The sequence below is a fragment of the Leiobunum rupestre genome, chromosome 6, assembly GCF_980474605.1.
Source record: "Leiobunum rupestre chromosome 6, qqLeiRupe1.1.hap1, whole genome shotgun sequence".
Classification (NCBI taxonomy): domain Eukaryota; kingdom Metazoa; phylum Arthropoda; class Arachnida; order Opiliones; family Sclerosomatidae; genus Leiobunum; species Leiobunum rupestre.
The window spans coordinates 57681464-57705862 of NC_143389.1; the positions used below are offsets into that span (position 1 = coordinate 57681464).

The following is a 24399-nucleotide window of genomic DNA, read 5'->3' on the forward strand; positions in this document are numbered from 1 at the left end:
TTTAATCTTAACCACGTGCTCAACGGCGTGGCGGGCAAACTTTAAATGGCTCTCTCAACAGCTGCAGGAAGTGACGTCCCACTTTCCGGAAAAGTAGGCTATATTTTTTTTATTAATTTGTAGCCGCATTAAACCAGTAGGAAGAAATTTAGCGTAACGACGGATCGAGTTTAGGTATTTGGATTTGGATTATGTTATATTAAACCGTTTACGAATAAATCTTACGATACAAACTTCTACTTTTATTTTTATTAATTTGAGTTATTTTTTGACGTCATGATCGTGTGACGTTAGAATTTGAACGTCATTTCCGTTAACCGCACCAAGATGGCCAGCGGTTTGAATGGACCAGAATCAGATTTATCGGATTCGAGAAAAAGACCCTTGGATTCCGAATTAGAATCTTTAGGCGCAACTAAAAGATCACATCATAGCGGAGGTACGCCTAAATTTTCATAAACCTCCGTTCAGTAGAAATTCTTTAATTTGAGTTCAAAGACAGTGACGTGTGTGACGACCATATGAAACCCTCGCAGAGTCTCTGCTAGGGCTAGCCCTTGGCCAGCTGAGCTGAGCTAGTATCTATCTACGTGTCGTAACTCGTAACCCCCGAAAAATTCCGTGCCGGTTTCTCTCCCGAGTGATCTTAATAACTTATGCAAGAATTAAATAAAGAATTAATGTAATCGTTGGAAAGCACAGGCCTATATTTTGGCTATGTTTTCCTTAAAGACTTTATTTATTAATTTTTCAGTTTTAAAGTGTACGGTATTTTATTAGAAGGACAGGCGTAGCTAGCCCTACTAGTTTTGCAGTTGCCTAGGCTTAGAGGCCGTACCTGTTACGTGTACGGTACCTAGGGCCTTAAAGCCTGCAGAAATTTTCCCTTATGCCAATTAAACATGAAGAGAGCAACTCAATCATGAGCATAGGCGATTCTTTGAACGACGATCCGTGGACAAATAATTTTGGTAACTCTATTTTGTAAAACTTTTGTATTTGTATCCTAGGCTAGGGTAGTTCACCTTGCAAAAAGCTTTTCTCATGATTCATCTCCCAAATACTCCCTCATTTGTTTTGATATATCAAATTGTTGTCCAATTATACTCTTGTCAATCATTGTTTATCTTCGTGGATTAATTATCATTTAGTATAAAAAATTTTGTTGCATTTAAATATGACTGTCAAGGTCTAATGCCCTATGTTTCTTTCCTTATACAATTGTCATTTAACGTTACCCATTTATATTTCGTAGAAACCACGTAAATTTCACATTAAATTGGTTAGGTTTTGGACAAAAAAATATCTTAAAGTATCCCTTATCAGTGATAATTCAGAATTACATAGGTTGCATGAACTTCTGTAGGCCTAAGCAACTATCATTTTAGCCACATCATCATTTTCATCCCTGTTGTTTATTTATTAGCTTCTTTAGTATTAACAATTTTTCACTTTGTCTGTTTCACAAAGAAATACATATTCTTTAAAGTTTTATAGTAATCTAATAGTAAAACCGAAAATAGTATTAGAAATCTAGGTTAAATTATTTTTTATGCATGTTCCATGTATCTGAACCACTCCCTCTCTATCTTCTAATCAACTTTTTACGACTAATCAAAGCCTTTTCATAATAGACTATTATTACAAAATATTCTTAAAGATGACTATTAAGTAAATGGCTGAATAATTAAACAGAAACCTGTGCCATGATTATTTTAATTTAATTCAGAATATATGAGTCCTAGGCTTACATGGACAATCTGCTTATGTCAAAACTTGCAGATTCATTTATTTTAGACATTCTTGCATAAGTCAAAATACTTTTATCGATTTAATAATTTGAGCATATAATAACAACTCATTGCAACCTCACCATCTGGTTTTAACACCCATTAAATCATTTCATGGGTATCATATGGTTATCATTTAGCATATTCACTGGTGTTTGTTTTCATTTTCACTCCTTATTCTTAAAATCTTCTTTTCAGTGGATTAAAAAAAAATTGGAATTCTCTTACTTTTAATCTTATTGGTTTCTTATTAACTTGTGTTTTTTGTTTTATTTCTTAAATTTCTGAAAATGTCTAGTATGCAAAGATATTCCATGAGGTCTTTTAAAATTATTTTTTTTAATTGTGACAGCTCTAACATTTATACTCACCTTTTCATTTCTTGCCTTTACACTTATTCACTGTCACGTGATTCATTTAAATTGATGTTAAAAGCTTTATTAATTTTTTTGGCGAATTTTAAATTAGATAGGATATAATCAGGTTTCTTAAATGTTGTGCATGCACTTAATTTAAATGAACATGTATGATCATTGGTTTTAATTGTTATATTAGTTTTATTATTTAATTAGACATATATAAGTTTATGGAAAATTTTATGCAAAGTCTGTCAAGTATTTGACTCATTGACAGTTGACTGTTTTAATGTTTTGTAGCGAATGGAACTTATCATTTTAAAATCCTTGTACCAGCGGTTGCTGCTGGGGCAATCATTGGTAAAGGTGGTGAAACAATTGCCCAGCTCCAAAAAGATGCTGGGGCAAGAGTTAAAATGTCCAAAGCAAATGATTATTACCCTGGTAAGAATCTATTTGTTGGTCTAAGCTATGTTCTATTTACTACTATTAAGAGTTGGGTAATATTCCAGGCATGAGAACTTTTAAATTTAACTTTTGTAGGTACGACAGAAAGAGTTTGTTTAATTACTGGTAGTGTAGAAGGAATTATTCAAATTCACGACTTTATAATGGAAAAAATTAAAGAGAAACCAGATCCCAATGCTAAAATGGCCATTGACTTTGATCACAAACAACCAGCTGAGAGAGAAAAACAGGTAACTGCCTTTAAAGCTTGATGTTGGCTTAATTTTACGATAATTCTGCCAATTTTCTTTTCTACAAAAAGGTGAAGATTTTAGTTCCTAACAGTACTGCTGGGATGATAATTGGCAAAGGAGGAAGTTATATCAAACAAATCAAAGAAGAAAGTGGGGCTTATGTCCAAATATCCCAGAAATCCAAAGATCATGCCTTAGCCGAACGTTGCATTACAGTAATTGGCGAGATGGATAACAACAAGAATGCCTGCAATCTAATTCTTGCCAAAATAGTGGAAGACCCTCAAAGCGGTAGTTGTCTCAACGTGAGTTACGCGGATGTCACAGGACCAGTAGCAAATTTTAACCCAACAGGCTCCCCTTACGCTAATCCTGGAAGTGTGCAAGGAAGTGGTAGTGCGATGAACAATAGCAATGCCAGTTACAGTTCTAGCGGAAGTTTAAATAGCCTGAGCCCTACTCTCAATAACAACAGTTTCAGTCATTCTCAAAGCGCTAATACCAATGCCAGCATCTTACCATTTTCGGGTATCAGCATTGGCATGGGAAGTCACACTGTTCCACCAAGCGCTGCCCAAATGATAGAAAATGTCAAACATATGCTTAGAAGTAGTGGATATTCCGAACAAGCCACTGCTGAAATTGGAGCTGCCATGTCCACTTTAGCGAATTACGGAATGTTAGGGTTGATGGGACTGAGTCTAGCGGGAATGTTTAACAGTATGAATGGAGCACCCATGATTAGTGGTCCAATGAGTATGGGTGTGAGCAATTCCACTCCCAATAATTGTCAAGTACCTTCCAGCAGCGTGGCTGGCCAAGCTATGTTTCCTTCTAGCGGTGTTCCTGGTATAGAGGCTGGACCCTGCACAACCGTAGCAGCTGCAGGAGCCATGGGCGCTGGATCAAGCGTCTTTGGTCCGATTGGTAGCATCGGAGGAAATATCGCCAGCTTGAATTTGGGACCAGGATTCGCCTCGCCCACTTCTCGTTCCAGCGAGCGTTTTCCTATGCCCGATCCAAATATTTTCGATCCCTTTCGTAGAAATTCTCCCGCCTTGGGATCCCCAGGAGCTCCATCCCTACCCATCAACAACAATTCCTTTGGCCTGGGAACCGGCTTAAGCACCAGTCCTGGACCCATGCGTAAGAGTCCCACTCCCAATGACAGGCAAGACTCTACCAAATTAGAGGTGGAAGTAGGAGAAAATATTGTGGGTGCTATCTTAGGGCCAGGAGGGAAGTCTCTTGTGGAAATTCAGAGATTTAGCGGAGCGAATATCCAAATATCTAAGAAAGGGATCTTCGCACCAGGAACAAGGAACCGCATTGTCACCATTACTGGCTTGCCTAACGCAGTCAGCACGGCTCAATACTTGATAGAGCAACAAATAACGGAAGAAGAGAGCAAGAGGGCAAGACAGAATCCGATGGGTGTCCTTCGTTAGAGAAGCTACCAGAAAGTTCACAGTCGCGCATTGACTCATTCAAATACCATTGTTGTTTTTCATTTACTTCAAATCTGCCCCTGACATTACACCAAAAAAGAAAAGAAAAAATTTGAGTATAAAAGTTACTGCGCATCTTTATATATCCTAATTGTTACAAGCGAAAAATATTGCCTATTTTGCGTGAAATATTTTAATTATTGAACCCTAGAGCCTTAGAAACCGCAACAAAATTTTTGCGCGATTGGTGTTCAATGACTGGAAAGCGTTGTAATAATTATTACTGGTACCAGTGAAGTAGAAGGTTTACATTTTCATTCGACATAATTGAGATAGGTTTCCATTATTATTTTTAACTTTACAGCCCAATCAGTTCTTCCCTTCTATTTTCATAAAAGTGTTTTCCTCCTTCTCAACGTAACTGCTCACTTATCACAGGTTCAATCATTAAACAAACCTCAAACGCTTGACTTAAAAAAATGAACGAACTACTCTCTTCATATCTAATCATAAATGTAGTGATATTTTGATCATCCGCTAAAACTGGGAAGTTGCAATTTCAGTGTAAGCATATTTGCGTGAATGCTCATAATTGTCTCTCAGGTGCATTATCATTCATATATAGATTCTATGAACATAAAAAAATAATGTGCTAAGCTTCGTTGTTTAACTTGTACTTGTTGACGTTTAGCCTGAATTCCTCTTTAAACCTTGCGTTGGTTTTTCCTCTAGGGTAGCAGGCCTAAATTATATATATATATTTTCTTTTTAAATATAGAAACATTTTTTCTAAATTAAAAAAATAGTGTTAATATTTGAAAATTTTCGTGTTTGTAAAAAAAACGAAAAGAATTTGAATTGTTATGATATTAATAGGGGAACCTTTTATATTTAAGCTTTAGGTTTCGAAGAAATCTGCTTCCTTTCATAAATTGTAGAAACTACATAGTTATTTATCTTAAATTAAATTTATTTCAGCAGTTTGGCTATTTCTTTATATAAAAATAAATAAGTAAAAAAAAATGTTATTTAGGAGTGAAATTGAATACGGAACGTCGCGTAAAGTGTAAAACTTGTAAGATATATAGGATAATATATATTATATGACAAAATGTGATCATGTTAAATGATTTAGGAATGGGTAACAAATTGAACAATTTCTTGTCGAATCTTGAAAGACAACGACGTTAAGAGATTAAAAAAAATAAGAAAAAGACGGCGGAAGTTAAGAATGTGTTGTACTTATTGAAAGCCACTATTATAATTCTCTAAAGAGCAGTATATTAAAAAAAACTACCAGCCTCATCAGCAACAACAATGTAGGTGTCAACTAGTCTTCACTGTGACCGAGTCCAAAATTTTGAAAAGCACTTGACTCTGAAATATTTCTCAAATTTACACTGAACCAGTTTGTTTATTTATCTTAATGTATTTAACCTTTTTTTCTTGTAGTTGGGAATTTGTACCAAACTTTTGCAATGCGTTGAAAAGTTATTTAAATATAGTATATATCTAGCTAGCTCAAATAAGAAAAGAAAATAGGTCTGAAGGCTCCTTCTCTAGGTTCAAATTACATGTGCCTGTATGTGTAGAGGATTATAATCCATTCATCACACACAAGAGTTATCAGATAAACTGATTAAAATGTACTAGAATATAACAATTTGCCTACCTTGTTCTATGTATTCCAATTGTAATGGGGAATGGTATAAAATTTTAATCTTTGATCAGTTTAGGCTGAGCGAGACAATACTGGTAATATTTAATGGCAAACTATATTTTAATTGAGATTTTTTGTTTTATTAGCCGAGATTATTTCGAGTATTTGCATTATGTTTACCAACTGAATGGCTTTTAACCGGTATAGTTATTGTTACCATTTTTCCATTGGATAATAGGGATAAAAAAAAATATATTCCTTTTGTATGTGAATTTTGAATGGTTTAATGTTTGCGCGTAACGCCAAATTGTTAAATGTTACGTCTTAATAGTGAATTAAGTATTTTTCCCATAAAATATGAAAATAATATTACGCTTTAACACTAATTTAAATAGAAAATCATTGTAATAGGCCTAACATTTTTGAACAAAAAAAACTATTGGTACTTATTTTGAACATCAGTTTTTAGGTCACATTGGGGGAGGGGGGTATTTTTATTTGTAACATAAGTAAGTCGTAGCCAAAGTGGAATGATGTATTAGGAAATTTTGAACTGATAAAATACTAGGCCAGCTCTAAGTAAAAGCAAATCACTTATGTTTAAAAGAAAGCAAATACGTGGTATTTATATTATGAGTTTGACATTACTGATCTATAGTAGTTTTGTATATCACACACTATTACTAGCTACAGAGCCCGAGTTTAATATTTTTTTGGTATAATTTAAATAATTTCTAGTTGGTGGTTGCTCATTACGAGATATTACAAAAGGGTGCTAAAAGTTTGCAGTTCGTGTGCCTTGTCCAATTAAAAAAATGCCGTTCTCCGAGGTGAACCATACTGATAATTTCCATGTATGTTAACTAAAAAAATTTAAACATTTCTTTTATTAGCTCTTGCGTCTTTCATCCTAAAAATAAAAGAGGGTTTTTTTGCATGGGGAATATAAAAAAGGGATGATATTATATTTATTTAATTCAATAGCACGTCCCTGCGCGTGTTTTAATATTATTAATAATATAGTACTTTTGCAATCAAATGTATTTAAAAATTGCAAAAAAAATTATTATAATTACATTACGCTTTAAAATGTTCTAGGTGACAAAAAATGTTATATAAACATTCTATAACTAATTATTAGGAAAAAAAAACTTATTCTAAACAGCACTGAAAATTTCTGAATTCAAATAATCATTATTCTGTTTCAAAAAAAAATTAACGTCGAAAACAGAATCCCTTTAAAAAATTGATTTTTTTACAAATCTTTTAACTATAATTTTGTTTTTGAAGTGATCGAGTAATATAATATATACCGGTTAATTATATGTCAAGAGGAAAGGAATTTTTTTATTATATATTAATTTTTTGAGGGATTGATGTTGTTTTTAGTCATTTGTACCTCGTCTTGGGAAAGTTTTATGGTAAATTTAACCAAGCTAGGAAAATGGTTTATTTTTTCGCAGGCCTAGAGCCTGAATGATTGCGCCTACTATTTTCGGTAGTGGCAAAAAATAAATTGTAATGACTCAAATTGAGTTCTCCAACCAGCACGATGGGTTCATTGTAAAAGCTCTTCGATGAAAAATGTAAAAAAAAAAATAAGGTGCCCTGATAAAGGTCATAATCTATTAAAAGGAGAAAAGAACGTATTTGGTAACATTTATAATCTTTGCAACAAATCCTTAAAAAATTACTTTAGTGGGGAATTGCTGTTGTTGACTTCCGTGTATAGGGTATGTGTTTTGTGGCACAGTTAAAACCACAAAAAAATCCTTCAGGTCAAAAAATTATTAAAAAAAATCAAACTGTCCACACAAAAAAGTCACTGATCATATTTTGCATGGACTATAATAACCCTTTCCCAATAAACGTTTGATTACCCAATGTTTTTGTATTTCTTTTACATATGTATATTTTAAGACCAGTGCTATTTATAGTTATCGTTGTAGTTCAGAAACCATGAAAGGGGGAAAATATTCGCAAGCCATGTCCAAGTCATTTATTCATAAAAAAAATGAATTTTATAGAATTATAAATTGATTCGATAGAATTCATTTTAAAATTCATTCCCCTCATTAAACAAATGAAGTAGATAAATTATCGTGTCTAGTAATAACGTTAAAGGTTACCATAGCATAGTGAGGTGAAGTGAGACGTATCTAGTCTTACTTAACTTGTTTATGTTTAAAATTTCGTGCTTTCATTGACCCAAATTAATTAATTGTCATTTTTTATAACTTTAATAATTTGTTTTAGCATAAAGATAATGTTTAATTTGTCTAGCTTTATAAATAATATTATTTACATACAAATGTACAATAATAATTTTACGGCGTTGTTATTTCGTGTTTCGTAAGATTCCAAAGACGCCCTAAGCTTTATGGCATTTAAACCTCCCACGCAAAATTATGCTCTAACGCGTTAAATAAAAGAAGCGCATCTTTTCGCCTATTTTCATATTATCCTACTTATATAAATACCGCAGAGTGTAGGTTGTCTGTCCACCCGCTTCCTAGTTATTGGATGAAGGCCGGGAATGTAAACGTAAAACAAGATAGCACAGGCCATAAATGTTGCCCTGGCTTTGATGACCCAACCTGACACGCACTCTACCCCAAAATTCGATGAGTCCTATACGACAATTAATTAGTAAATAAGACACGCGATAAGCCTTGACTCTTTATGTAAAAAGCCATGTACACTAGAAATGTGTTAATTTATACATTGTTTCAATTATACCACAGTGATCCGAACAACCTCATAAACAATTTGGGCTAGCCCATAATATACTTCCATGTCTTCAGCCTCCATATAATTTGACTCACAACCGTATAATAATTATTATTTATTTCGTCAGGAAAGAGAAAGTTATTGTGCCCTGACACCGCGAATACAGGTAGAGAAAATACACAGACAGGAGAAAAAATAAAAATAAAGGGTTTTTTTTTCTTCTAGTTATTGTTTTTGTTTTTGAACACAGTAATGTTACATACGCAATCACCATTCGCAAAATTTATCTAAACGGGCCTTAAAGGCAGACACAGAATAATTAGTTTTGGTATCCGACGGAAAACTGTTCCAAGCTTTAACCATCCGCTTTCGTAAGTGGGTGATAATGGTTCATGTATCATTTACAATTTTTGCCTCACAGTTTCATATAAATCAAATGACCAACTTTATTGGGTCCCGACATGTCCCGATTTCCCAAAGTCGATTTTGTGACCACGAGTTTCTAAAGATTTGAGAATTATCAAATGCAAAACTTCATGGGCCTCGATTGCTAAATTTGACGTGACGATTGAGATGGTTCGATATATTCTATCGATTGATGTATCCTAGAATTATTGGACCTTTTCAATTTCAGAGATATCAAATGCCCAGCTTTATGGGCCTCCGATTGACCAAATTGACATTGAGACCGCAAGTTATCGATATTTCGTGTAGATTGATGCAGGGGCGTAGGAACGTTCTAGAATTTGGAGGGGGCAAAGAGAAACGAAAAGGGATCTGGAGAATGGTTTTGAATTATTAATGGAGTGTAGTTTCTCCGAATGCATGTGTACTTTTTACTTCTATGTAAATTGGCGGGAAAAGACTGAAATTTAAACACAGTTGAGGTTCTATAAGCTTTAAATGCTTTTAAAATGAGAATTTGAACCTTTCGAAGTTTTCAACTGACCAAAAAGTTGGAGGGGGCAATAACATTAGTTGCCCCTCCCAGCAAAATTCTAGGGAGGGGAATTGCCCCCCCCCCCCAAGTTCTTACGCCCCTGGATTGATGTATCTATAATTTTATGTTGCACAAATTGATATTGCATTCGAATTAAGGACCGCCAACGACTGCGTCGAAAATAATAGTCTCTTTCCCCTTTATATCTAGAGGGGATGAGGCTAACGAGAAAGATACGAGCCACATAAGAGGCATTGTTGTTGGATTGGGAACAGTCCCTGGTTTCCGTGACGCGTATGATTTTTTATACCAAAGTATAATCCTTCATTAAATTACTATTTTTTTAACCTTAAACACTTTCGACGTTGTTGTTGGTTGTTTATTGATGAAATTTAGATTTAGTTAATTGTATTAGTTTGTAAACGGACGAATCTTTTTTTTTCTCTGGGTGGGGTCTTTTATCGGCTTCTTCGGCAGAGTTGGTTCCGTCACAGTTTGCGGCGAGCAAACTTGATCAAGTAGGGTCACGAAACCCTGGCTTGTAGTGTTTTGGTGGTTTCTCCCAGGATATTTAACTATCAATTTGGTAAGTATTACTTTTGATAATTAATTAGTTTTTGTTCAAGTGTATTTTATCTCACTAATCCATGTCATATATGCAAATCAAGCTCTCATGTTTGAGAAGCCAAGTCTTAGAGCCTACCTTAAAAATTCTATCAGGGTGTGTCACCATTTTGTCGGCTTCCGAAAATTATCTTTACATTTTAGGCAAAATTTAGTTTTTTTGAATTAAATATTGGATAAAAACAAAACTTTCACGTTCGTTACTTCTTTTACTGTTTCTTAAAGTTATTTCAATTGATTAGAAAAAATGTGATATAGACCTACTTAAATTTCAGCTGTTGAATTGAGTTTTGATGTCTTTGATCTTATTAAATTACTAAACAGGTCTACCAATAAATTTAAATAGGCGAATATTTAACAAATTTCACATTGTTTGGTTGTTAAAATCTTGGGTTAAATGAAACCTGTAGGTTAATCTAGTAAATATCAGAAACATCCTTTACTCTTTCATTTATGATGACCTAAGCCTAAGTAATGCTTGTTCTTTTTTAATCATAGTAGGGGTCATTTTAATTAATTTACATCTACATAAGCTCTTAAATCGTTTTGTTATCAATGCAAAGATATTAAAATAATCAATACTTTTTTTAATCTTAATAGTGTAAATGATATTGCTTGATTTTTTTTTTCATAGGCTTAAAATTTGGCCAAGATGACGACCGATATATCGGTTGGGGTAAGGTGGGATCATTTAAATCAACAAGAAATTGAAGACTATGACTATGATGGAGGAAATAGCTCTTCAAGGCTTTTTGAGCGATCTCGAATTAAAGCTTTGGCTGGTTGGTTTTGTTTTATTAGTTTTCGAAGGAACATTCTGGGAATATAATTTGACACAATAACCCTGATTTCAGATGAAAGAGAATCTGTTCAGAAAAAGACCTTTTGTAAATGGGTAAACTCGCATTTAGTGCGGGCTAATTCTAGGATAACTGATCTTTACGTGGATCTAAGAGATGGCAAGATGTTAATGAAGTTGCTGGAAATACTTTCCGGAGATAGACTAGTAAGCTTTAATACTAGTTAATAAGCTTACTCACTAAAATCGGATAATTATTCTATAACTTTTTATGCCTAGTCACGTGTTCTGCATTACTATTAGGCTTCTGTATTGATTTTTTCTCTCCCCCTGTCTCTTTATTTATTCATAAATTTTATATTGTTTTTTTTTTTTCTTACTTAGCCAAGACCAACAAAGGGCAAAATGAGAATTCACTGTTTAGAGAATGTGGACAAAGCCCTTCAATTTTTACGAGACCAAAGGGTACACTTGGAAAACTTGGGCTCTCATGATATCGTAGATGGAAATTCCCGTCTAACTTTAGGTCTAATATGGACCATCATTTTAAGATTCCAGGTATATATTTATATAGATAAGTATGGTTTTTGTATTTTAATACGACTTCATTTTTTATAATAGATACAAGATATCACAATAGAAGAAGTCGATAATCAAGAAACAAAATCGGCCAAAGATGCTTTGCTGTTATGGTGTCAGATGAAAACGGCTGGTTATTCCAATGTTAATATAAGAAATTTCACCACCAGCTGGAGAGATGGTTTAGCATTTAACGCACTCATACATAAACATCGGTAATGTCACCGAAAGATTTAAAATAGGAACTACTTAAGATTAATACGTACAATGTTTTCATCCCCAATTTAGTCCTGATCTTATCCAATACGACAAGCTTTCAAAATCAAATGCCATATACAACTTAAATCACTCTTTTAATGTAGCTGAACAGAATCTTGGCTTGACCAAACTATTAGACGCTGAAGGCAAGTTTCATTCATTTATTTAACTTGCATGATGTAAACATACTGTGACGTTTCCTACCCTCCTTTAATTTTTTTCTGTTCAATTTGATGAAGAATTTTTGGCACAGAAACAGTTCTCTCTGCCATCTAAAATTAGATTTAAAATTTAAATGTTTTACTGTGTAATAAATGGTTTCATAACTTCTAAATGAGTTTTTGTCAGATACAATTAATTAATGTCTGACAATTTCAGATATTTACGTTGATAATCCTGATGAGAAGTCTATCATAACATACGTTGTAACCTATTATCATTACTTCTCCAAAATGAAGAAAGAAACTGTTCAAGGAAGAAGAATTGGCAAAGTGAGTGTATTATTTAACTAGCTGAGGTAAATTTTACATAACTTTGAATGGTTTTAGGTTGTTGGCCAAGCGATGGAAAATGAGGATATGATTAATCAATACGAAACTCTTACATCCGAGCTTTTGAGGTGGATTGAACAAACGATAATGGCTTTGGGAGATAGGAAATTCGCTAACTCCTTAGTTGGAGTACAACAACAACTCACGGCTTTCAATGACTATCGCACGAAGGAGAAACCACCAAAGTACAGAGTTTTTTTGTGCCATTTAGTCTTAAATACATAATTCTTTTACCTATCTTTTAGATTTGATGAGAAAGGAAATCTGGAGGTTTTGCTTTTTACCATACAAAGCAAAATGCGTGCCAATAATCAAAAGCCATATTTCCCGAAAGAAGGCAAAATGATTTCTGATATTAATCGAGCCTGGGAAAAACTCGAAAAAGCCGAACACGAAAGAGAATTAGCTTTAAGAGAAGAGCTAATTAGGTAATGACTATTTTTTAGGAAAATCGAACATATGTTTTTTTATTAATATAATTCTTTTTCATTAGACAAGAGAAACTCGAGCAACTAGCTGCTCGTTTTGACCGCAAAGCTGGCATGAGAGAGACTTGGCTTAGTGAAAATCAACGTCTTGTGTCTCAAGATAATTTTGGTTTTGATTTGGCGTCAGTAGAAGCGGCGGCTAGAAAACACGAAGCTATTGAAACTGATATTTTTGCTTATGAGGAGCGTGTACAAGCAGTTGTTGCAGTCGCTCAGGAACTGGAAGCTGAAAATTATCATGACATAGAAAGGATTAATAGCAGGTTTGTGCTTTAATTATCAAAAGTTTTTATTTTCATTGCTAATTAGGCAAATATTCTTAGGAAAGACAATGTACTTCGGTTGTGGAACTATCTACTAGAGTTACTGCGCGCCCGTAGGAGCAGACTCGAAATGTCGATGGCTCTTCAACAGACATTCCAAGAAATGATTTATATCCTGGACAGCATGGAGGAAATTAAGATGCGTTTGATGTCCGAAGATTACGGCAAGCACTTGATGGGTGTGGAAGACTTGCTTCAAAAGCACAGACTGGTCGAAGCCGATATTAACGTCTTGGGAGAAAGAGTTAAAGCGGTTGTACAGCATTCCCAGAGGTTCATTGATGAGGAATCCGAAAGTGGCTATCGTCCTTGCGATCCTCAAGTTGTTGTAGAAAGAATCCAACAGTTAGAAGCCGCTTATTCGGAACTGGTTCAGCTGGCATTAGAGCGACGAAACCGCCTTGAGGAATCGAGGAAATTGTGGCAATTCTACTGGGACATGACAGAAGAAGAGGCCTGGATCAAAGAAAAAGAACAGATTTTGTCATCTGCTGAAATTGGACATGACCTTACCACTGTTCATTTGCTTATTAGTAAAAACAAAGTATGAAATTTATTTGTTAGATATGAATAATTCTTGTTTTTCTTGTGTATAATAAAAAATATATTTTTTATCTCCTAAGGCCCTTGAGGATGAACTTAGTGTACATGAACAGCAATTCCAATCTGCCATACAAGTTGGGCATGACCTTATCAACGCTCAACACTTTGGTTCTGATAAAATACAAGAACGAATCAACGAGATGAACAATATGTGGGAACATTTGAAAGATCTCATGGAGGCTAGATCTAAACGCCTTCATGATGCAGTTGATTTTCATCAAGTAAATAGCTGTCCAAATGAAACTGAATATATGTATTTTCTATTTGTGCAAATATATCTAATAACTTTTTCAAGTTCTTTGCTGATGCTGATGATGTGGATACGTGGATGCTTGATTCTCTACGATTGGTTTCCAGTGAAGATGTTGGCCGCGATGAAGCCAATGTACAATCACTGCTTAAGAAACACAAAGTAAAAAAAAAAACTATCTTAAAGAACCACATGTTTAATTTTTCTTTTTATATTAAAGGATGTCACGGATGATTTGAAGACCTACGCTAATACGATAGACACTCTTCACCAACAAGCCAGTTCACTGGGAGAGAGTGTATGAGTTTTTTACGCTTACCTTATGGTTTGGAATGTTATTTTGTTGATAATTATGTGTTTTTTTCCTTAAACTAGTACCAAGATTCACCTGAAGTTCTCGAAAGGTTGGCCAGCATTAACAGACGCTATAAAGAACTGCTGGAGTTGGCCAAGTTAAGAAAGCAACGTCTTCTAGACGCACTTTCTCTATACAAACTATTCAATGAGGCTGATGGTGTTGAACAATGGATTGAGGAAAAGGATAAAATGCTGGAAACGATGGTTACCAGTCGCGACATGGAGGACATTGAGGTGATGAAACACCGATTCGAAGGCTTTGAGCAAGAAATGAACTCCAACGCCTCGCGAGTAGCCGTCGTTAATCAGCTAGCTCGTCAATTGTTGCATGTTGAACATCCCAACTCTGAAGATATTCTTACCAGGCAAAATGACCTTAACCAGTCCTGGTCAAAACTCAGAGATCAGTCTGACCACAAAAGAGACAATATTAGCTCGTCTCACAGCGTTCAGACGTTCCACATTGAATGCAAGGAAACCATCGTAAGGCCTTTTTTCTTACTACTTTTATTGAAATGTATATGTAGAATTGAAATTCGCTTGTTTCACTTTTAGTCTTGGATTGAAGAAAAAACTAAACTTTTGCAATCAACTGAAGAGTTGGGTAATGATCTAACTGGAATAATGACGCTGCAAAGACGCCTGAGTGGAATGGAAAGAGATCTAGCGGCAATCCAAGCCAAAGTTTGTTGCTTTGTTAGATAAAAGAGGAGTTTTTTGCCAATGTAATATTGTTTGTCCTTGTTTAGCTGGACTCATTGGAACAAGAAGCTGACAAAATTCAACAAGAGCAACCTGAAGTATGTTTTGAAGTTATATTAGGCCATACAAGGCCAGATTTATTGTTCTAATAAATATTTCAAACAAATTTTAGGAAGCGGAAGCCATTAGAGAAAGGCTTATGCAAATAAGAATTGTATGGGAACAACTCACGCAACTGCTGAAAGATAGAGATGCTAAACTTGAAGAGGCTGGTGATCTACATCGTTTCTTGCGAGATCTTGATCACTTCCAAGCTTGGTTAACCAAGACGCAGACAGACGTGGCTTCCGAGGACATTCCTTCAAATCTTGCAGAGGGTGAAAAACTGCTTAGCCAACATCAACAGATCAAGGAAGAAATTGATAATTATACTGAAGACTATAACCGTATGATGGAGTATGGTGAGAAAATTACTCAAGGGCAAACAGATCCTCAGTACATGTTCCTCCGAGAGGTGAGATGTCTTAAAAATAATTGCATCATTGAATTGCCCATATTTGTAAGATACTGATTTCAATATTTTTTGTTTCCTAGCGTCTTAAAGCTCTTCAAGATGGCTGGACAGAATTGCATCAAATGTGGGAGAACCGTCAACACCTCCTCACTGACAGCCTTAACCTTCAAATGTACCTCAGGGATGCTAAACAAGCCGAAGTGCTTCTCAATCAACAAGATCATCACTTGTCTAAGGAGGAAACTCCAGTGAGTTTATCAATTTTTACTTCTCTTTTAGATTTTAACTAAATGGCAATTCAATTAATTCAGGCAAATATGGAACAAGTTGAAAACATGAGGAAACGTCATGAGACATTCTTAAATACTATGGATGCTAATGATGAAAAAATTAACAGTGTGATTACATTTGCCCAAAAACTCTGTGATGACAACCATTTTGCCTCTGATAAAATCCATAAGAAAGCTGAAAATATCAGTGAAAGGTATAATAAAATTACTTGTGTGTAAGATGTCCAAATAGGTACGTAATTTTTATCATACCTCTAGACGTATTGCTAATCGTGAACGAGCTGAACAGCAGATGAACCGATTAAGAGACATGGCTCAACTGCAACAATTCCTACAAGATTCTGAAGAAGTAAGTATTTGAAGACATTGTTTTTTTTTCATGGGATTTTTTTTATATTATTATTATATTATATTATATATTAAATTAAATTTCAGTTATCAGAATGGATTCAGGAGAAATACATAATAGCCCAGGATGAAACATATCGCAGTGCTAAGACGGTTCATAGCAAATGGACAAGGCACCAGGCCTTTGCGGCGGAAGTTGTTTCAAATAAGGATCGTCTCTACAAAATCAAAGAAGTATGAACATTGATCAATGTACAAATGTCAAGCCAGTATCAAAAGTAACCAGAAAGTCTATATTTTTTTCAGGATGGTCAGGCATTGATTCAACAAAAACCAGAATTGGCTGACACCATTACTCCTCGACTGACTGAAATGGATACGCAGTTTGATGCCTTAGAAAACACTACAACTGAAAAGGGAGAGAAACTATTTGATGCTAATCGTCAAGTATTATACGAACAAACCTGTGATGATATCGATGGGTGGATTAAGGATTTGGAGAAAGAGGTCTTAACAGCTGAAACGGGACAAGATTTGACAAGTGTCAACCTGATATTGCAGAAACAACAAGTATGTTCATTTTATTGGGAATTAAATTTGGGTCATTTTTTCTAATTCTCTGCCTTTAAACTTGAAGGTCATTGAAACACAAATGGCTATTAAAGCCAAACAAGTTACAGAGCTAAAATCCCAGGCCAACTATTTGGAGAAAATGGATCCAGACAATACGGAAGAAATTATCCAAAAGAAAGAATATGTTGAAACAAGGTTTGAGAAGCTGCAAGCTCCATTATTGGAACGCAAGAGTCAGCTACTTAAAAAGAAAGAGGCGTACCAATTTCGTCGGGATGTTGAAGATGAAAAATTATGGGTGCAAGAGAAGATGCCGGTTGCCGCTTCTAAGGACTATGGAAATAGTTTGTTTAGTGTGCAAATGTTGAAAAAGAAGAACCAATCTTTGAGGAATGAAATTGACAATCACGAGCCTCGTATACTTAATATCATTGAGAATGGAAGGAAACTGATTGAGGAAGAACATGAAGACTCTGAGGAATTCCAGAGGTTGATTGAAGATATAACATCAGCATGGGATGAATTGAAACAAGCCCTTGATTTGAGATTTAACAAACTGCTTGAATCTGAGAGAGCTCACCAGGTATTTGATAAGTTGTGATTGCTGGTTTTAATTTTAACATATTTCTTAACCCTTGTTGATTTGTCTGTAGTTCTACTTCGATGCTTCTGAAGCCGAGGCTTGGATGAGCGAACAAGAATTGTACATGATGGTGGAGGACAGAGGCAAAGACGAAATCAGTGCTCAGAACTTGATGAAAAAACACGCCAGCCTGGAGAATGCTGTTGAAGATTATGCAGAAACTGTGAGAAGCTTGGGAGAAGTCGCCAAACAGCTAATTTCGGAGGAACACCCTGAAAGGTTTGTTTAAAATCTTCAGTCACTGAAACCATCTTGGTTTTTACATGTGTGTAATTTCCTCTATAGTGACCAAATCGCTGTAAGGCAGTCCCAAGTTGATAAGCTTTACGCTGGTCTTAAAGACTTAGCTCTCGAGAGACGAGCAAAGCTGGATGAAGCATTGAAACTCTTCGCTTTATCAAGGGAGAAGGATGATCTCCTTCAATGGATTGCTGAGAGAGAAGTAGTAGCTGGTTCTCACGAACTTGGACAAGATTATGAGCATGTTTCTGTAAGGTTTTTTTTTTACAAATTGGATGTTTGTTTAATTAGCTAATAAATTTCTTTCCTTCTTTAGATGCTGCAAGACAGGTTTAAGGAATTCGCTCGTGATACTGAAGTCATTGGAACAGAACGAGTCGCGGCTGCTAATGAAGCTGCAGATCAGTTGATAAATATGGGACATTCTGACAGTGCCATAATTGCCGAAGGAAAAGATAACCTGAATGAAGCCTGGACTGATCTTCTAGAACTTATTGAGACTCGTACTCAAATGTTGGCTGCTTCTTGGGAACTGCACAGGTTCTTCCATGACTGCAAAGATGTTTACAGCCGCATCATTGTAATATTTTTAAATTCTAAGAATTTTTTCAGTGTTAAGTTCAATTAAATTTTCATTTCCATGCTAGGAAAAACAAAATGCCTTGCCAGATGAATTCGGAAGAGATGCGGTCAATGTATCAAATCTTCAAAGGAAACACGCTAATTTTGAACACGACCTTCAAACTCTTGGATATTCAGTTAGTTGATTAGTATCCAATGTCCTTCACACCCACCACCGAAACTAACATATCAACTTACACAGGTCCAACAAATTCAAGAGGAGGCTGCGAAATTGCAAGCTTCTTATGCTGGTGAAAAGGCCCGAGAGATAACAGGAAGAGAAGCTGAGGTTGTGAATGCTTGGGAGAATTTGTTGAAATTGTGTGAAGGAAGAAAACGTAAGCTTATCGATACCGGGGATCTTTTCCGCTTCTTCAACATGGTTCGTGATCTTATGCTATGGATGGATGATGTTGTCAGGCAAATGAATACATCAGAAAAACCAAGGTATTACTCGCTATCCCATTGTGTGGCATTCCCTAAAATAATCCTCATTTTTGTTAAAACTAATGTTTACAGAGATGTTTCTGGTGTTGAACTGCTAATGAACAATCATCAAAGTTTGAAAGCAGAAATTGACGCTCGCGAGGATAACTTGACTTCGTGTTTCAACTTGGGAAAAGAACTTTTGGATAGAAATCACTATGCTTCTAACGAGATTAGAGAAAAATTAGACTCTCTCGGTAAACAGAGTAAATCCATGTTGGGACGTTGGGATGAAAGATGGGAGCATCTGCAACTTAGTACGTTATCAGTATCTTATATTTTAAATAACCTTAAGGGAACTTAAATTTTTTTCTTTTTAGTATTGGAAGTTTACCAGTTTGCTCGGGATGCAGCAGTTGCTGAAGCTTGGCTAGTAGCGCAAGAACCTTATCTACTCAGTCAAGAATTAGGGGTATGTTTTGTGTTGTTATTATTTGTAATATATAATAAATTTCTTGGTAATATTTGTGATACATGGGGTAATAGTTAGTGTAGGGAGCTGTTGGCTCACGTGGCATGCAGGGCTTGCTACCACCCTCCTACGCATTGTAACCCGGCCACCTGAATTAAAGGCTTCAAAAGTCGCTTGACGACTTAGGCCTAAGGTGGTGCCTTGGGTATTAGCCTAGCTGATTATTATACATTTATTTTCAGCACACTATTGACGAAGTAGAGCAGCTAATTAAGAAACAAGAAGCCTTTGAAAAGTCTGCAGCTGCACAGGAAGAGAGATTCGCAGCTCTTGAAAGATTAACAACAGTGGGTTTCATTAATTTTATATATTTTTTGGTTACATACAAAATAAATTCGTTGTTTTCTTTAAAGTTTGAATTGAAAGAATTACGAAGAAGAGAAGAACTTGAGGAGGAGGAAAGGAGGCGGCAAGAAGAATTGGCCAGGCGAGCTTTAGAAGCTGCGCAAGCGCAAGAAGTAGCTACCGGGGCTGACAGGTATCAAATTTGTTTAATGATGAGTAATTATTAGAGTAAATTAAATTATGTAATTGCTCAGGCTGGATGGTGACGCTTCTCCAGAACCAATATCAGAACAAGGTTATCTAAATGGTGACCAGGAACAAGTTTCAGAAGCCAGGGCGGAAGGTAATATCCTGTGTTTGTTAAGCTAATGGTGGTGTTGGGTGCACAAATAGATGTTTATAAAACAAAGCCTAAGCTTAGTAAAAGGTAACAAACTAAGCTTAAAAATTCATTATTAACAACTAACACAGCTCTAGATCTGATTTTGGAAGCTTTCGAAGGTTGTAGCTAAAACCTTTAATAAGGTTGTTTTAATCAAAGGCTTTGACTACCTGTATAACCATAATTCCTTGGTTACAATTATTTAAAAAAAACCACCTGTTGCACAATAAAAACTGCTTCTAATTAAACTACTACGGTCACTTAAACTCTCTAATGGATAATCAAAGTGTAAAGGAATTATGATGAAACAAAAGGAGTATTATCAACAATAAGTTGATAATTCTCGCCATTCGTTTTATCAAAATTTATCTTTTGCTTGGATTCTTCATTTTGATTACGATGCTGTTGAAATGGATGGCCATAAATAAAAGCTATTTATTGTACAACGGTGGGTTTTTTTTAAATAATTTTATGTACAAGAAGTTAGTGCGACGTTTTAAAGTGGTTATTTTCTTGGGCTAAGGTAAGCGGTGCTTTAAACTCTTAAGCATGCCTCACACTTTCATCTTTGTTATTACTTTTTACTTTGCATGAATAGTTGCTTGGAGAAAATATTTATTTTCTTTTGTGTTTTATTGGTTGTGTGGGCGGGCTGTGTGTATCTAGCATTATTTTTTTTAGTTTAGTTACAAATTGAGTTAGTCAGTTTTTTTGAGTAACACGCTAAAACACTCACACAGCTCGAAGGGAGAAGTGGGCGACTTCTCAATCTCCCATGGAATCTAAATCCGCTCCTTCTAGTAAGTCTTTGCCATGTTTTTATTTTCAATGCTTGAATTTCTCAAATTTTTTTGTTTTAAGTTAGAATGCCCCAAGTTTTTGTTCATGTGAATTTTAATTTTAATGATTGTTTTATAGCTCACTCTGTAAAGTTTTCCACATCAAAATTTAATTTAAATTATTCTTTTGTGTATTAATTGGGTTTTTTTATTGCTTCAGACTTTTTATGGGTGATCTATACTTGTACTTTCTCAGTATTTTTTGTCATAATGAGGCATGTTTTTGATAATAAAACCAGATCCGCCATTGCAACCTCATAATAAATACTTCCAAATATGGGTTTGAAATGGTAGACATAACTATTTAGGCCTAAATCCATTTTGAAGGTAAGTGCATGAGTCATTTGCATTTTACACGACTATAACTGCATGTGTTTGGTTTGCCTTCCCTTCCACTTGCATTTGCCTTTTAAAGCACCGTCTCCTGACAAGGACAAGAAAAAACGGAGGTCGCGGTCAAAGTCTCCTTTCAGCAGTTGGCGAAAGAAAAAGTCTCCCATGCTAGATGATGATGTGTCCATAGGATCAGGTAGTTTTTAATTTGGGGAGTCCTTGTCATTCTATGTTATTTGTTAATCAGTGATTGTTCTTTGTATTTGGTCAAAAATAAGGTATTTGGTTAATAGGGCAATTCGTAAAAAAAATAATATTGACGTTGTCACTAAATTATCATTTAAATCTAGACAAACCGAGTGTATCTGGTGCTGGTGATGTTTTGATAGAAGGCTTATTAACGAGGAAACACGATTGGGAATCAACTACGAAAAAGGCTAGCAACCGGTTAGTTTTGCATTTGGAGTCTATCATTTTGCAACTAAATTTGGCTCTATTTTTAGTTCTTGGGTCCAGTTATACGTTGTTCTTAGAGGAACTAGTTTGTTATCATACAAGGACCAAAAACATTTTAAACAGGTTATTACTACAGAATTGAATCTTGCGGTACAACTTAATCTTATGCCTTTTCAATGGTTTTTAGGAGCCTGAAACCCTTTTCCGTAATGAAAGTCCAATAAATCTTCAAGGAAGCACGGTGGAAGTTGCTGCAGATTACACGAAAAAGAAGCATGTTTTTAGGTTAAAGTGAGTGTTGAATATATTTTATACTCGCGTATTTCAGTTTCTAATGTAATTTTTTATCAAATAGACTTTCCAGTGGTGGCGAATATTTATTCCACTCAAAAGACGATGTACGTGTCTTTTATTACTATTGACCTTTTGTTTGGTATTTGACCTGTGTATATTGATTATTAGGATGAGATGAACTTGTGGCTGCAAAACCTGCAGTCAGCAATGGAGGAAGAAGCAGCTGGACCTTCTCGTTCGCAGACTCTGCCGGCTAAAGGAGATGCGGAAAGGAAGGAAGAGCACAAGCGACGCGGCTTCTTCACGCTAAAGAAAAAGTAATGTTTGCACACTTCCCTCGTGTAAATTTTGCGGTCTTTGCTTCCCCTACGCAAAGGACTATTTTTATGGCCGCTCACAGCGGTTGCGGGGTTTTTGGTGATTAACCTCTTAATCCTAGCTTGTTGAGCTTTGGAATTAAAACAGACTACTTCCCCCCTTCTTCATGCTTCTACCAAAATTCTTTAAAAGGTCTCTTCCTATCCAGTTTGGATTTATTTTTCGTACTTTTTTTTCGGAGGTGGTTTTTTTATTATTATTTTGCTGTAACAAATTCTTAGTAAATCCAGTAACGGCGCTTTTTACAAGGTACTACTATGGATCATTTATAACAGATTTGAAAATGCCTTAAAAAGCAATATGTGGTTTTATATACAGCGGAAAAAGTAGAACTTTTGCTGTCACAGTGTAGTTTCCATTGGGGAAACGTTATAAATGATCCTGATTGTAGTCAAAGGAAAAAGGTCCGCTTTTGTTTTTTTTTAAGTAATGTACCTCTTGCACTTTCTAAAAACAAGTTGATGCAAAAAGCTGGGGAAATGCATGAACCAACTGATTGTTTTTACAAAAAAAAAGTTTAGATAATAGGGACAAAAATCACAAATAACGTTTGTATAATATTGTGCATGATAGTTCTAGTTCCTTAGTTTTTTTGGCTACCTCATTGTTCACTTTAGTTCTTGCGCTAGCTTGCCCCTAGAAACGTGATGAAGTAAGTCTCTAAATGCTTCTTTAAATGGACGTTTGGGTTTAAACCATTTATGCCAAAGATTGCCCCCCTGCCCCTGGAGGTTTTTACTAAATCTTCTTTCTTAACGCCGCTCTCCGCTGGAATTAACCAAATGTTTTATAATTTTTATTTTTGAATATATAAGTTACAATATATTTTTAAAATTTAATGTAGCGTATTTTTAGATATATTTTAATATTTTGCGCTAGTATCTGCGCCTAAATTAGATTATTCGTTTAAAAAAATTGAAGCTTTCTCTTAACACCCGGTAAATTAAAATTAAAAAATGATTATAAAAAAGCATCCGATATATTACCAATTTGGATAATAATGAAAAAGTACGCTTTACGTTTTAAATATTTGTCAGAAAATATTTTAAAGATGGCGAACTATTTGCTTAAAATCTTATATGGTAACTTGTAAAAGCGATCGTAATATAATTATAAAAGAAATTATCTTTAAAAAATTCTGCTAATCTGAAATGAACCACATTCTCAACCAGTTAAAAATTGCAACCATAATCAAGTGCGCACCTGTCAAGTTCAGCTTCAGATGGAGTGGGAGATCGAATTTTTAGGAAGATTTATACTGCCAGTGTCTGGATTAAGTAAAAATATGGAGTTACAAAAATCCTTTTTTTAAAGACATAATTTAAGTTTATCGCAATTTTTACGTTTATGATCTCCATTGAAACCTCCTCCATAGTCCTAAAAGATGATATAAGCTATTTTCTGTGAGCTTTTTTTAGTTATATTAAGATATAGTAGTTATTTGGTTAGTTTTCGGAATTTTGTTTTAAAGAACTGTGCATTGTTTATGATTTGTCTAAGAGAAAAATAAAAACTAATGTACAGTTTATAGCTTGTTTTATCTATCGTCTGAATGTGATTTAAATTAAATATAAGGAAAAATTCTTTAAAGAAAGAAATTTCACCATAAAATATCTTATTGAAACAAAACATCCCTTATTTTTCACTGCCTTGGAAAACGTTTACTCATTTCCTCCCAAATTTGTGGCAGGGTATGACTGCTAAATGTATATGTCAAAGCTTCATTGTGTATTAATTATCTCCATGTTTCAATATGAATGTAGGAGAGATTGAATAAATTGAATTTATTAAGACATCATTTAAATTTATACCATGTGCATTCTCCATTTCCGAATTTCGCACGTTTCTATTCACGTAGCCGATTTTTTCTTATGCTATCCTGGTTCTCAATATTTCCGTGAGATGTCACTAGTGGCGCCTTAGTGCTCGAGTTTCTGCCGGTCACGATTCTAGGTGGCACCACCCTCTTAGATTTTTAAGAGTTATTGCGCAATCGAGGTATAGTTGAGCACAAAGCCTTGGATCACGGACTGTAAATTTTAGAGGACCGGTATTCCCGAGGTATTTTACGCCCCGTTCACCGATC

The 24399-nt window shown here is 35.0% G+C and overlaps 2 protein-coding genes across 10 annotated transcripts; both read left to right on the forward strand.

Moving 5' to 3' along the window:
* Nucleotides 1–48: 48 nt before the first annotated feature.
* On the forward strand, nucleotides 49–6847 carry ps (RNA-binding protein Nova-1-like protein passilla). Of its 5 annotated transcripts, none has more exons than XM_090179659.1 (5): nucleotides 49–174; nucleotides 295–439; nucleotides 2447–2590; nucleotides 2690–2844; nucleotides 2916–6847. In XM_090179659.1, the coding sequence occupies exons 2-5, from the start codon at nucleotides 328–330 to the stop codon at nucleotides 4293–4295; spliced, it is 1791 nt and encodes a 596-aa protein (XP_090035785.1). In that variant the 5' UTR covers nucleotides 49–174; nucleotides 295–327; the 3' UTR covers nucleotides 4296–6847. The 5 variants fall into 5 exon arrangements, with proteins under 5 accessions (XP_090035785.1, XP_090035784.1, XP_090035786.1 ...); XM_090179658.1 differs by having other exon boundaries at nucleotides 74–93; XM_090179662.1 differs by lacking the exons at nucleotides 49–174; nucleotides 295–439 and adding exons at nucleotides 455–682; nucleotides 755–971.
* A 3097-nt stretch (nucleotides 6848–9944) lies between these two features.
* beta-Spec (spectrin beta chain) lies at nucleotides 9945–24120 on the forward strand. Of its 5 annotated transcripts, none has more exons than XM_090177722.1 (42): nucleotides 9946–10211; nucleotides 10884–11031; nucleotides 11104–11255; nucleotides 11433–11606; nucleotides 11670–11842; nucleotides 11916–12031; nucleotides 12264–12376; nucleotides 12434–12621; nucleotides 12682–12864; nucleotides 12930–13187; nucleotides 13248–13791; nucleotides 13871–14071; nucleotides 14146–14262; nucleotides 14321–14398; nucleotides 14476–14940; nucleotides 15013–15141; nucleotides 15207–15257; nucleotides 15332–15673; nucleotides 15754–15921; nucleotides 15985–16157; nucleotides 16222–16312; nucleotides 16399–16545; nucleotides 16618–16881; nucleotides 16949–17467; nucleotides 17538–17746; nucleotides 17813–18017; nucleotides 18084–18347; nucleotides 18415–18525; nucleotides 18591–18835; nucleotides 18908–19131; nucleotides 19195–19286; nucleotides 19529–19633; nucleotides 19700–19824; nucleotides 19886–19974; nucleotides 20754–20813; nucleotides 21268–21381; nucleotides 21536–21632; nucleotides 21689–21764; nucleotides 21829–21932; nucleotides 21997–22039; nucleotides 22104–22252; nucleotides 23486–24120. In XM_090177722.1, exons 2-42 carry the CDS (start codon nucleotides 10902–10904, stop codon nucleotides 23487–23489), a joined length of 7092 nt encoding a protein of 2363 aa, XP_090033848.1. In that variant the 5' UTR covers nucleotides 9946–10211; nucleotides 10884–10901; the 3' UTR covers nucleotides 23490–24120. The 5 variants fall into 5 exon arrangements, with proteins under 5 accessions (XP_090033849.1, XP_090033852.1, XP_090033848.1 ...); XM_090177724.1 differs by lacking the exon at nucleotides 9946–10211 and adding an exon at nucleotides 10593–10720; XM_090177723.1 differs by having other exon boundaries at nucleotides 9945–10211; nucleotides 22104–24120.
* Nucleotides 24121–24399: the final 279 nt, after the last annotated feature.